General features: G+C 55.3%; 9 protein-coding genes across 9 annotated transcripts; 4 read left to right on the plus strand and 5 right to left on the minus strand.

The window, feature by feature from the left end:
- Positions 1-60: 60 nt before the first annotated feature.
- KL928_000026 (uncharacterized protein) lies at positions 61-650 on the minus strand (the record flags this gene model as incomplete). Its single annotated transcript, XM_043203093.1, has 2 exons — positions 61-526; positions 613-650. The coding sequence occupies 2 exons, from the start codon at positions 648-650 to the stop codon at positions 61-63; spliced, it is 504 nt and encodes a 167-aa protein (XP_043061921.1).
- Positions 651-1195: 545 nt separating this feature from the next.
- Positions 1196-1897, plus strand: KL928_000027 (uncharacterized protein; the record flags this gene model as incomplete). The annotated part of the gene is made up of 2 exons (XM_043203204.1): positions 1196-1330; positions 1520-1897. The coding sequence occupies 2 exons, from the start codon at positions 1196-1198 to the stop codon at positions 1895-1897; spliced, it is 513 nt and encodes a 170-aa protein (XP_043061922.1).
- Positions 1898-2072: 175 nt separating this feature from the next.
- KL928_000028 (uncharacterized protein) lies at positions 2073-3674 on the plus strand (the record flags this gene model as incomplete). The annotated part of the gene is made up of 1 exon (XM_043203315.1): positions 2073-3674. One exon carries the CDS (start codon positions 2073-2075, stop codon positions 3672-3674), a length of 1602 nt encoding a protein of 533 aa, XP_043061923.1.
- A 3-nt stretch (positions 3675-3677) lies between these two features.
- Positions 3678-4754, minus strand: KL928_000029 (uncharacterized protein; the record flags this gene model as incomplete). Its single annotated transcript, XM_043203426.1, has 1 exon — positions 3678-4754. The coding sequence occupies one exon, from the start codon at positions 4752-4754 to the stop codon at positions 3678-3680; it is 1077 nt and encodes a 358-aa protein (XP_043061924.1).
- Positions 4755-4900: 146 nt separating this feature from the next.
- KL928_000030 (uncharacterized protein) lies at positions 4901-6403 on the minus strand (the record flags this gene model as incomplete). The annotated part of the gene is made up of 1 exon (XM_043203538.1): positions 4901-6403. One exon carries the CDS (start codon positions 6401-6403, stop codon positions 4901-4903), a length of 1503 nt encoding a protein of 500 aa, XP_043061925.1.
- An 83-nt stretch (positions 6404-6486) lies between these two features.
- KL928_000031 (uncharacterized protein) lies at positions 6487-8424 on the plus strand (the record flags this gene model as incomplete). Its single annotated transcript, XM_043203649.1, has 1 exon — positions 6487-8424. One exon carries the CDS (start codon positions 6487-6489, stop codon positions 8422-8424), a length of 1938 nt encoding a protein of 645 aa, XP_043061926.1.
- A 13-nt stretch (positions 8425-8437) lies between these two features.
- KL928_000032 (uncharacterized protein) lies at positions 8438-9700 on the minus strand (the record flags this gene model as incomplete). Its single annotated transcript, XM_043203760.1, has 1 exon — positions 8438-9700. The coding sequence occupies one exon, from the start codon at positions 9698-9700 to the stop codon at positions 8438-8440; it is 1263 nt and encodes a 420-aa protein (XP_043061927.1).
- A 105-nt stretch (positions 9701-9805) lies between these two features.
- Positions 9806-10576, minus strand: KL928_000033 (uncharacterized protein; the record flags this gene model as incomplete). The annotated part of the gene is made up of 1 exon (XM_043203871.1): positions 9806-10576. The coding sequence occupies one exon, from the start codon at positions 10574-10576 to the stop codon at positions 9806-9808; it is 771 nt and encodes a 256-aa protein (XP_043061928.1).
- A 656-nt stretch (positions 10577-11232) lies between these two features.
- On the plus strand, positions 11233-12555 carry KL928_000034 (uncharacterized protein; the record flags this gene model as incomplete). The annotated part of the gene is made up of 2 exons (XM_043203982.1): positions 11233-11421; positions 11494-12555. 2 exons carry the CDS (start codon positions 11233-11235, stop codon positions 12553-12555), a joined length of 1251 nt encoding a protein of 416 aa, XP_043061929.1.
- Positions 12556-12630: the final 75 nt, after the last annotated feature.

Consider the following 12630-nt stretch of genomic DNA (forward strand, 5'->3'; position numbering starts at 1 on the left):
ATGATGGCCCACATGCCGATCCCCCACGACCAGTTCTCCTCGCCGATGCTGCTCACGACGTTACCCGAGATCCACGTGTTGATGATGAGCGGCATGGCGTCGATGAAGACGCAGAACGTGCGCCAGTTGAGGTTCGAGAAGTCTGCCGTGATCACCAGAGTGCAGATCTGGATGCCCGTCAGGCCGATCTGGTACAATATCGCGCCTGCTGCGAACCGCGTCACCTCGTACGCCTGCGACTCGATCACCGAGCCGACCGCGTACAGCAGCAGGCTCACACACAGGATCTCCATGCGGCCAAAGATGTCGCAGCACCGGCCGTAGATGATCAGCGCGCACACGGCGGCCACCGAGCGGACGGTCGACACGGTCGACACGAGCGAGTGCGCCTTGTACGAGTTGGTAGCGTACGTCTGGAACGTTTTTCTGACCGCGGCGTCGAGCCGGAACACGTAGGCCATCACGAAGATGGAGAGGAAAATGAGCACTTTCTGGTACTTCTTGTTGTACTGCTTGATCTGGGCCTCTGCCCGGCGAACACCAAACGACTTCTCGACGGGGCCCATGGCATAGACGGGCAGCGTTGCTGAGACGGCGAGCGAGTGCGCGGACTCGGCGTGGTCGAGTTCTGAGGTGGCCGGAGACTTCATTGCCGAGACGCCAAGATGTAGGCGATTATATAGCTGGCTAAGGGACGGCGTAATCGGACAGAAAAATAAGTATCATGCATGATGAGATGCAGGGTCTGGAATGCGATGGGCGGAATGGGGTGAAGGGTGCTTGGAGTGCCACGGCTGGCCGGGTAGCTACCGCAGAGACTGGTTTTAGAAGCTCTGTTGCAGGATGCTAAAAGGGCTTGACGGGAGGGCTCGAAATATATTTGTTAATGCTACGCCGTTGGCTGAGCACGTAGAATGCTCTGGAGCAAGCAGGGTAAGGCCGGTTCTTGAGATGTTCGGGTGGTAGAAGCTGAACAATAGCTGCAGATATTTCGTGGCGGTGCTGCAGGTCTCAAACGGCTGTCGGCATGGCATTTTGCCGTGCCCGGTCCGACCACCTAAAGTGCCCTTACGCTATCGGGTGAAGTCGAAGGCCGGCTACTAGCAACGCAGGTGGGCATGACTGTATACATGTATGCGTTTGTTTAAATCTGTGTTTGGCTCGGAGTTAAAATGGTGTGCATAATACATGAAAAATGTCGAGTTGCCAAGTTCGACTGCAGGAGAGCAGTTTAACCGAGATAGAGCCGATTTTTAACCAAACACACGCGGAATCACAAGGCGCAGCCAGCACTTCGCATGATATCAGACTCACCGAGGAGTGCAATAGCGTCCCTTCCTGCTGCGTGGTCGCCGTCTCACTTGGCTAGAAATGTCAATCGAGCACATCACGCAGCGACGGCTGGATTCCTCCGTTGAGAATATAGCATATTGATCGAAATCAGCCATAGGAGACGAAGACACCCTTCTGGCTGCCGTGGCAGTAAGCAACTAAGCAAGCAATTCTTTGGCATAGCGAGCTCCTGAAAAGCCGCCAGCCTCTGGCGAGCAGCGTTGATGAAGCGTGTTCAGGAAGTGACAGATTGATGGTGAGACAGACTGCAATGCTTTGCTACCTGGAAGCGGGTGCTAAACAGGCTCGTATAAAAATGGATGGCATTGGCGCAACAGACTTATTCATGATCACCACGCCACGTGAGACCAATATCTTGCATCCTCGCAGAATTTCTCAGCTTGTCACGTCTGCCAGATATTGTAATCTCCTGATGTTCCCGAGCTGCGTCAGGTTATTAATGACAGCAACAGCTGAGTTATGCTGCCACTCTACGCTCTCTGTCAACCCCGATGCTTGGCAACCTGAAACTTGGCATGTCCGCTCTGCTGCATCCAATCTGTAAGGTCCACACCTCGCACCCTGCCTCCTGACCTGGATAGTGTGGCTGCTCGCCATAGCTGGCGGAGGTTGGTTACTGATTTGGACGGAAGGCCGCGCAGATACACACGACGCACACATGGCGAGCCACCACGAGCGCACCGGCAGTATATAAGCCCTGGATTCCCCCGCTGAGCAGCATGTCTGAAAAATCAAGCTCGCAGGAAGTCCAGGTGAGCGCCCTGGAGTCTGGCTCCAGATGGAAAAGCTGGCTCTTTTCCAAGGAGAACCACAGAGAAATCACCAAGAAGTACGCCGACGAGACTCTTGACCTGATGGACCAGAACGACGCCAGCGTGGCAGAGATCAGTCCGGAGCAGGAAAAGAAGCTTGTCCGCAAGCTCTGGCTCACGGTGCTGCCGCTCGTGTGTCTGGTCAACGCCACGTTGTTTGTGGACAAGAACGCCATCAGTTATGCGTCGTTGACCGGAGTGTTTCAGGACATGAACCTGACGAAGCAGGAGTATAACAATATCCAGACGTATTTCTATGTCGGATACCTGCTGGGCCAGTTCCCGTCGCACCTGGTGTTCCAGAAACTGCCGATCTCCAGGTACGTGACCTTTGTCACGGCGATGTGGTGCCTGCTGTCGCTGTGCACGTTGGGTTGCAAGAGTTATGGCGGGTTGTCTGCTCTGCGGTTTTTCCTGGGCTTTTTCGAGTCCGGTATAACTCCGTGCGTCGAGCACACGATAACCATGTTTTTCACGGTCGAGGAGCAGGCCATCGTCAACCCCATCTTCTGGGTCTCGTGTATCGGAGTCGACATCCCATGCGGGTTTGTCTCGTACGCTTTGCAACATACCACTGTCTGGAGACCGTGGAAATGGTACTGGCTGTTTGTCGGGCTCGTTTCCGCTCTCGTGTCTGTGACCTGCTTCTTTATCTATCCAGATAACCCGGCCACGGCGAAATTCTTCAGCGTGGAGGAGAAAGTGCACATCATCCGTCGCGTCAAACGCAGCTCCAGGTCCTCGATCGAGCAGAAAACGTTCAAAACCTACCAATTCGTCGAAACCGTCAAAGACCCGATCACGTGGCTATTTGTGGTGGCTATTTTCCTCAACATGCTCGAAAACTCCACCACGTACGAGGCCTCCATTGTGTACAAGGCGCTCGGCTTCAGCAACCTCACCACGACGCTCTTGATGGTGGTGCAGACCGGGTTTGGTGTTTTCTGTGCCGTCATCGGCTCCATAGCACTAAGAGTGTTCCGCAGACAGTCCGTCTACGTTGCGTGTGCGTGTCTGTCTGTAGCGTGGCTGGGCGGCATGCTTGCGGTCACCATGCCGTACGACAACAAGCCGGGCATTCTTGCTGGCATTTTCATGACCCGGCCGAACGGTACCGCCTACATCATTATTTTTTCCCTGTGCACCACGACGGCTGCTGGCTACACGAAAAAACTCACGAGAACCGCCCTTTTCATGGTGGCCTACTCGGTTGCAAACTTCATTTCGCCGCAACTGTGGCAGTCCGAGTACGCTCCGCGGTACATTGTGTCCTGGAGCGTCCAGATCGTGTGCTCGTTCACGCTGTGTCCGCTGTGTCTGCTGGTGATTAGGTTTATTCTTCTGAGACGCAACAGACAAAGACTGGCAGCAATGGAGAACGACGACACAGAGGACTATGGCTACATCGACGTGAAGGACGACAGCGGCGACGTTGTGCGCCAAAAAGTGGACGTTTCCATGCTGGACCTGACCGACCTCGAAAATAAGAAATTTATTTATCCGTTATAGTCGCTAATTTCTACTCCACGGCTCGTACTCTGGTTTATTTTTCTGGTCCCACATGCTCACCAAAACGTGCCGCTCGCCGGCCCAGGGCTCCCGTCCGTGGCTGACCTGGTGGTTGTCGACAATCGCAATGTCGCCCTCCTGCCATTCGTGGTGGTACGCCAGCTTGATCGACTGCTCCAGCAGCTCGTCTAAATACTTGATAGGAATAGGCTCTGAGTTGTCGTAGTCCAAAGCTGCGGTTTTCTGGTACGCGTTGGACTTGAACTTGCTGTCGGCATAGTAGGCGGCGATGCTGTTGAACAGCACCGGATACGACTCTGTTTCCGACACTCTGTAGTTGCGGATCGGCCTCGAGTGCTGCCCGACGATAAGGTCGTTGTTCTCGTCGAAATAGTAGTCCTTGCTTACGTATTCCTCCATCAGCACGCTGGCTTTGTTCTTCTGCGTCTCCAGGTCCTCGTTTGTGTGCAAGTCTCTGCCGAAACAGAAATAGTCTCTCCACGCGGTGCTATTGTCTGTTTCCAGCGGCCAGGTCTGTTTCATGTACAGGCCTTTATTGCCCAGCTCGGTCAAAAAATCGGGGTACACTTGCTCCAGGGCGGCGAAAAGTTCGCCGCCGTGCACGAGGGGCGTTGCTCCGCCAGCGGCCTTGTACCTGGTGCACACAAAAAACAGTCTACTGGGGTATTTCAGGAATCTTGAAAATTCATTGTGCTGATAAATCGCCAGATCGCTTGGTCCCTCGTTCGCCGTGGACAGATGCGGGGTGACAATTGTCCGCTTGGCGGTCACCCCTGTCTGCTCAAACTCCTCGTCGCCGCTGCTCGTCGCAATTGCCTCCACGTACCGCGAAATCACCTCTGGATCGGTCGTGCCTGTGTGTCGGAGAACCACCACGCCGTGATTTTTCAGCTGCTTGTTGAAAAACCCCCGCGCGCCAAGCTCCGCCAGGAAAGCCGCCACCTCGTCCGGCGAGTGGCTGCCGTCGCTGTTGTGCAAGTTGTACGCGACGGGGAACTCGCGGCCCCGGAAAACGTGTGCGTGCGGTAGCACTATCTTCTCTAGTTTTAGAACAGTCATGGCAGATCGAAATGAGCGTAGACTAAACGAAGTGAGTTATATAGTACCCCATATTAGCAGCTGCGACGGAGAAACACCGCTTCCGGATGTGGCAAAAGCCACACCTTATCTGCAACCATTTCCCAATCGGGGATGCCATCTCCGAACTAAATAGTCACCTGGTCCAGACGCTCAAGGTCCGCGACCGAAAACTCAAGATCGGCTTCTGTGCACAGAACGGCCGTGGCGAGGCTTCTTTTCTCGTCCTGCTCGATATGCTCCTCCTTCAACAGGTAATTGTCCACTTTGATGTCCCGCGGGTTTTTCCATCTGAACAGCTCCGTGTACTCATTTTCGCGGCCCAGCACCCTATCCACCACGGTTTTGCCCAAGACAGGCAAAAACTTGAACGCGTGCGACGAGCCGCCCGTCGCAACAATCAGGTTCTTGTAGCCCGGCACAAAATCAATCACAAAGTCGCTGTTGATGGCGTCCGTGTACCACAGCAATTTCGTCTTTAATTTTACCCCTGGTAGCTGCACCACGTCGGGAGCTATGGCCATGAAAATTTCCTTGGCTTCCTGGACAACGCTTTTCGGCAGTCTCTCGTCGCCGAGCGTCCTTGGCACAGAGACATAGCGGTCGCCAACGCGCTCTGGATTCAGGTACTTTCTCTGTCTGGTGTTGATCTTCAGAATACCTTCCTTTTTGGTTGGCGGAAAAAAAGCAAACCCGCCCTCGCCCACGTCGTGGTCCTTGTTGCGGTCGTGCTCGCTGCTGGTCGTCTTCCACTGCAAATGGGGGTACTCCGCGTACTTGTCGATCAGGTCCTGGCGGGTTTTCGGAATTTCCAGATACACAACATTGGCGAGCGACGCGTGGATGCGGTACTGCAGCTGGGGCACGAGCGACTCGGTCCACGGGCCAGAGCTGACAACCACGAGGTCTGCCGCGTGGCGCTGGCCGTCTGCGGTGATAATCCCGCCAACAGCATCCCCAGCAGATATTTTGTCGCTGTATGTTCCGCGCTCGCCGTAGTAAAAATTCACACCCGCGTGCTCCAGCAGGATTTTCACGTAGAAACACGCCTTGTCGGCCTTGAGCATGCGCCCGATGCCGTCCAGCGTGCCGGAGACCGTGCTGATCTTGCGCCGCTGCTGCAGGTCGCGCACCACGGCGAGTTTTCTGCGGAGCCCCAGCAATTTCGCACGGAGCAGGTCCTCGTCGGAATTTATGTCGAACTGCGTCGAGCGCAGCCCCAGTCTTCTAAAGCCCTCGAGGTTCTCCCTTTCGACTGGCGCCATCTCAGACGTGTCCGAGATCCGCAGACCGCCCGCCAGCCGGACCAGTTCCAGGTCGTCGTCCACAAACCGCGCCTTGTCCGCGTCTGGCAGCTGCTGGACGTCCTCGTTCCATTTCTCCCAGACATCCAGCGCCTCGACGGCAAGCTTCGAGTACAGCGTCTTGGTCTCGTAGTAGACGCGGAAAAACTTGTTAATGTCGCCGCTGGCGCTATCGGACCCGCGCAACGGGTGGTACTTGGTCTCGTCGTAGTTGGTGCGGTCGAAAATATGGATATTCGTGTACCCGTTCTGCACCAGGTGGTAGGCCGCCGAGAGCCCGAACACGCCGGAGCCCACGATGGCGATCTTGGCGCGTTTGTCGTACATGGCGGAAACGGCTGCCCTGGCGCTGTATATATACGCGGACCAGGCCTGCCCAAACCAGCGAGCTGTGGCTCTGCTCCACAATAATGGAAAATTTGCAGATAAGCGGAAAAAAATTCATTTCTGCTATGTCCGCAAAGACGATCCCTGGAGTGCAGCAGTTCCGAGTTCCGGAGTTGCACAAGAGCAAAGCCAGGGCGTGTGTGGCCTGTCGCGAAAGAAAGCGCAGATGCACTTTGGAATTGCCCGTCTGTAGCTACTGTCACATGCGAAAAAAGCCATGTGTCTATCCGTCGCAAACGTCTCCCGGCCCTGACAAGTCAGCTGAAACGCCGTCCGAAAAGCCGCTTGAAAAGCCGCCTGAAACCCAAGCTGGCACCACCACAGCAAACAAGGTTCCCCGCGCGCTCTGGCCGGGTTCCGGTGCCGGCAGCGAACTCAAGCCGGAAATGAGGGCCGGCCCCGTGTACACAAGCATTCTGAGCCCGTCGCTGTGTCTGGCGACCGGCAACGTGGCGCCGGATTTTCGGCTTCTGCGCTCGTATCTCCCCGAAAAGCGCGACGCAGACACGCTGATCGACCGGTACCAGAGCTCGATTCACCCGGTGGCGCCGATTTTCGACCTGCGCTCGTTCCATCCGCACTACGAGCTGTTCTGGGACAACGACAAAGATGCGTCGCTCGAGTTTTACATCGTGCTGCTCGCGATCCTGTACGCCGCGTCGGTCGCCGAGTTCGAGGAAACGTCGATCGACGACCAGTTCGGCCCCCACAGCGACGCGCTAGTCGCCCAAATGAAGCACTACGTGGCGGCGACGGAAATCGCGCTCGCGATGCACGGGTTTCCCACCAGAGTCGCGCTCGTGGACCTCCAGGCGTCGTTCGTCCTGCACTACGTGCTGCGGTCCGACTGCCGCACGGACGACTGCGGCTCTGTCGGGTACCTTGTGCGGCTGGCGCAGCTGCTCGAGCTGCAACGCGACCCCTGGAGCTACCACCGCCTCCAGGACGCCAGCGACGTGCAGCAGCGCCGCATTCTGTGGTGGCAGATCTACTATCTCGACTGCACGACCGCGCTGTCGACGCGGATGCCGCCCATCATCGTCGAGGGCGAGCACGACACGGTGTTCCCGGCAGAGTACGCAAAGTCCGGCGTACGCGACTTCGTGCTCGACGCGCACGTGACCTTCGCCAACCGCCGGTTCGGCTGGGCCGTCGTGTGCAGCCGCATCTTGCGGCTCGCGTTCCGGTTGCAGACCCCGTCTGACAAGGACTGGTTCGCGCTGCGCAGGGACATCGACAACCTGGCGCTGCAGTGCTCCGCCGCGACGCAGCGCCTGCTCGACAACGCGCGCACGATCCACCCCGACTGGCTCGCGTTCAGCACCGCTGTCGTCGCGTCGCTCGCTGACCGGTGTCACGTGCTCGTCCATCTCTCCTTGCAGAGGCACCCGCACCGCCCGGAGACGTCGTCTGTGTCTGACGCGCAGCTGCGCACGGTGGGTCCCGGGTTCGAGGAGAGCCAGATCCATCTGCTGCAGCAGTATCTGTCGTACGGTTCGATGCCGAAAAATAAGCGGTATCTCTGGGAGATCCGCAAGTTCCAGCCGATCCAGACGATTCTGGCGTTGTTGCGCAGCCTGATCGCAGACGTCGCGAGTCTGGACCGCGCAGCGCACTCGGTGGAGGCCATCCAGGCGCTCGGGGCGAGCGCCAAGGTGCGCGTTTTGGCGGACGCGGTGCAAAATCTCGGGTATCTGGCAGACCACACGACGCCGCTGTGCAAACAGCGGTGGGCGCTCGTGAAGGAGCTCAAACACGCAACGTGGCAGCAGGTGTTTGGCCGGCCGCAAAGCACGCACGATCCGGGCCATTCTGCCGCCTCCACCCAAAGCGACGAGTCGCTGCTCTCCGACGAGGCCTGGACGCAGATCCTCACCGAGCTCGGCAGGGTAGACCAAAAAATCGCCGACAACATCAGCGTCAAGGTCTGGGACGACGACGCCGGCCACTACACGTTGTAAACAGCTAATTCTCTTATTTAGGATCGTACTCGCCCTCCACGTCCTTGAACGTGTACCGTTTCGCGTCGTAGAACATGTCTGGCGTCGATTTCGCAGTCGCCGCGCCGGGAAACAACTCCGGACACAGCGTGATGTACTTCGGGAATCGCCACTGTCTGCCCGACCAGTTTGCCTCGACGGGCAGCTCGTTCTTCAGTGCCTCAGACACCAGCTCGCACTCTTTCCACACACGCAGCACATTCAGCCCCATAAACTTGCGGATATCCTCGTGCGACGCTCCGGACTTTTCCCACACTTTGACGACGAGGTCGGGGAATTTAGACACATCCTCTAATCCCTTCGGTCCCGTGGCACCCATGCCATCGAAATCCGACCCGATCCCCACATGGTCCCAGCCAATGAGGTTGACAATGTGCAGCACATGGTCGACGCAGTCGTCGATCGACGCGTCGGCAGCGTCGGGCTTCTTGATGAAGTTGGGCACAAAATCCACACACACAACGCCGCCGTTCGTCTTTACCATCTGCAGCACGTCATCCCGCACGTTCCGCTCGTGGTTTGTCAGAGTGTACGCCGAGCTGTGCGAAAAAATCACCGGCGCCCGCGCAATCTCCAAAACGTCCACCATCGTCTTGTACGACACGTGACTCAGGTCCACCATCATGCCGATGCGGTTGAACTCGCGAATGCAGTCGCGGCCGTACGAGGTGAGGCCCTTGTCCTCCTTGCCGGCAATAACGGTCGTGCACGCGGTGGCAAACGGGTTGTCGCAGTTATGAGTCAGCGTGATGTAGCGCACGCCAAGGTCGTAGTACTGTCTCACCACGGCGAGCGACGTGTCCACCTGGTGCAGGCCCTCAACGCCCATTGTGACAGATATCATGTCGCCGTTCGACTCCTGGTAGCTGCGCAGCGCCTCATCCGCGCTTGTCACAAATTTCATGCTCCGCGAGTACTTGTCGACGAGCCGTTTGATAATGTCGACCTGCTCGAGCGTGTCCCGCACAATGCTGTTGGGTCTCTCAAAATCCTGGTACAGCTCGTCGGGACTCGGGTAATCCATCCAGCAGCTGAAGAACTGGACGCCGACGCCGCCCTGCTTCATGCGGCGCAGGTCTGTCTGCGACACGAGCGGCTCGTCGAACCGGAACTTGTCCTCGTTGATTTCGTAGTGCAGCTGCCATCTGAGCTGGTAGGGAAGGTCGTTGTGGACGTCAACGACAGGCGTCGTCTTTGATAGCCGCCGGAATTCCTCGTATAGATCTGACGCAGGCATGGCGGTAAGGGCGGGCTGCACGGGTATTTATAGGGCGTCGGATGCCGCTTTGGGAGAGAGATAAGACTTTTATTATCATAGCTTATGTAATCCCTAGTTTTTATCTCAGGCCGGGAAATCGGACTGGTCGTCGACGCGGACGAGCCTGCCGCTGGTGTATGGCGACAGCATTCCAATGGTAGTGACAATACCTTCGGCACTGGCTTCTGCGGTGACGCCATGTTTCTTGATGTACTCCATGAACGCGATAGAAGTCGGGTCTGTTGGGTTGCTTTTAGCCTTCTCAATGATATCGTGCGCCATGTCGGTAACAACGAGACCTGGGTGGACACCAACGTAGCTGAAGTTCTCACTGGCATTCTCCTCGCTCAGTCTTTTGATCACAAAGTTAAGTGCGGCCTTTGAAGCTCCGTAGGCGCCGACAGGTAGCGGCATGTAGGTGCCAATGGAACCTGCAATGCTGGAGGTGAAGACGACTTTCCGGGTGTTTTTCTTCAACAAGAAGCCGTGAGCGGCCTTATAAGCCTCAACAGCACCAACGGTGTTGGTCAAGTAGTGTTCGATGAAATGTTCTCTCGAGCACTCCAGAATTGGGTAAGGAGACTTAGAAACTCCAGCGTTGATGATAGCCACATCAAGACCATCTGTCAGCTTGGCAATTTCTTTCTCCAATTGTTCTTTGCAGTCCTCATGGGCGATGTCTACAACGACAGTGTCAACGTTGGGTTTTTTGGCAAGCTCCAAGAGTTTGGAGGCAGTGTTTGCGGTTCTGTACGATCCAATAACATAGTTGTCTGGATTCTCGCTCAATTTGGTAGCAACAGCGAGTCCAATTCCTCTAGAGGCGCCGACGACGAGATAAACTGTTTGGGTCATAATACTGTCTTTGGTTAGTGATAAAACTACATTTTAGGCTTCCTTTATATAGTCGTTGGCCAAGGAACATCACGGCCATCTCCGGCCTTATTTGAAAATAATTTGTAAGATTTATTTTCTCCGGAGTGCAGGCTCGGAGTTCGCTCTTTCTTACAAAATGTGATTTATAAGGAAATTATTTTGGCATTACAAGCACCGAAATTCGTCCCGAGGCAGTCTCGGAGCAGAAATCGGCAAGAGAGCGGTCTGGGCACTGGGCGGAAGATTACTGCTGCAGAAAACGCATGTGTAGCTAGGAACTGCATGCCTAATTGCAACCGGTGTTCTTGTAGAATGTTTTACCGTTGTGTTTTGCTATTCTGTTTTGTCTGAATCTGCAACGCAATCGCTGGCGATGAGTTTTTACGAGTCTACTGTGCTCTAACAGAATCAAGCGTATTTAAAAAAATCCCGTTATTAATTATATTCTGTTCGCCACATTCCCTACTTCCTATTCACCTACCCATTGTAGACTGGCTGCCGGCACATTAGAACCAGCAACATAGGCAAGTCCCTTTGACCCTCGTGGCATGGCCTCTCATCTAGACACCGCCATATTCCAAGCCCCGTAACCTTCTTCAGGCTTAGATTTATTTTAATTTTTCAGAGTATTTCATATGTTCAAGCCAACATTGGTGCTGGTCATTGCACTGATATTGCCTCTTGTATATCAGCAGCTGCTGAACCTCCTGAACAGAAACACAATCCCGCTACATGTGCTACGCTACTATGTCCAACATCCCCTCGACGACGTCACCATCAAAATTCCAGTATACATCGAGTCTTCAGATCTGCGATTTCTCGACGTCGGAGAAGCCATACACATCCAGACCCTCGGCAGACTGCGCGAAACAGAGCGCACACTGCCCGATGTGCAGTTCGATTTCTACGAATACACTAATCAGACCGATGCTCTGCTAATGAAATTTTTCATCAGCGACGGCAACGGCATTTACGTGGACGCCGTCGAGGGGTACGCAGCGCTTTTCTACACGCTGGAGGCGGTGGACGCCAACGATGTGCCGTATTTTGGCACGCAGCTGCTGCTGGACCACTGCTACAACGACGAAATCAAAAACTACGTTGCAGATAGTTTTCTGCAGCTGGTGGACAACGACTCGAAAAACCACAGCTTCTTGCACCAGTCACAGTTTGAGACCTCGTTGCAGGATCCTCTGCGGCTTGTTTTCGTCATGATGAGCGCCGAGACCAGCTGGGACGTCGAACAGGCCGTCAAGTTGCACTTGGAGCCCGTTCTCAGCATCCTGTCCAACTACACCCTAGAATTTCTGCATGTGGACGAGGACGTCAAGTCGCCGTCTCGCTACATAGACGAGCACTTCCCAGAAGAGCTGTCTATGCTGCCTAACCTGGCGGACTTCTATCTCGCGCACAACAGCTCTAACTCCACCGTGTACCTCCTGTACTATCCGTTTGAGCTGGCAGACGACTCGATCCATACCATGTCCGTCGACAACCACAGCATCTACTCCAGCAAGGAAAACACGTTTCTCAACATAAAATCGTGGGGCTCTGTCTACTTTGCGCACACCGAAAGCTACCACGGCTACGTTTCCGCGCTGAATCTGGCAGACTGTATGTGGTCATTTGCAGAAACTGTTCTGGACCACTATCATTTTCCAAACGAAAATATGGCACCTGCTCTGCGCATCCAGATGTACAAGCGGATCGCCACGGTCAGGAACCTGACTTACTTCAGCCACAGGCTTTCACAGGTGGTTGGGTGGCTCGAACGCAACATATTAGACAGTTCTCTGGGCAGTGCAATTCTCGACGCTTTCGATCGCCGGGAGCAGGTAAAACAAATGCTGCAAAAATACGACTACGACTTGGCGCTGCAAATCAGCACAGACTTGGTGGCCGTGTTCGACAAGCAGATACAGAACCTCGACTTTGGAGATCTGGAAATTATCGAGTGAGCTCGGCATTTTACCATGTTCTGTTTATCTGTTCATGTCCAGACATATAAATATCGCTGCGGGACAGCGTCCGTC

The sequence above is a fragment of the Ogataea angusta genome, assembly GCF_019207475.1.
Source record: "Ogataea angusta isolate 61-244 chromosome Unknown 61-244_NODE_1_length_1302399_cov_90.877568, whole genome shotgun sequence".
In the NCBI taxonomy this organism is placed as follows: Eukaryota; Fungi; Ascomycota; class Pichiomycetes; order Pichiales; family Pichiaceae; genus Ogataea; species Ogataea angusta.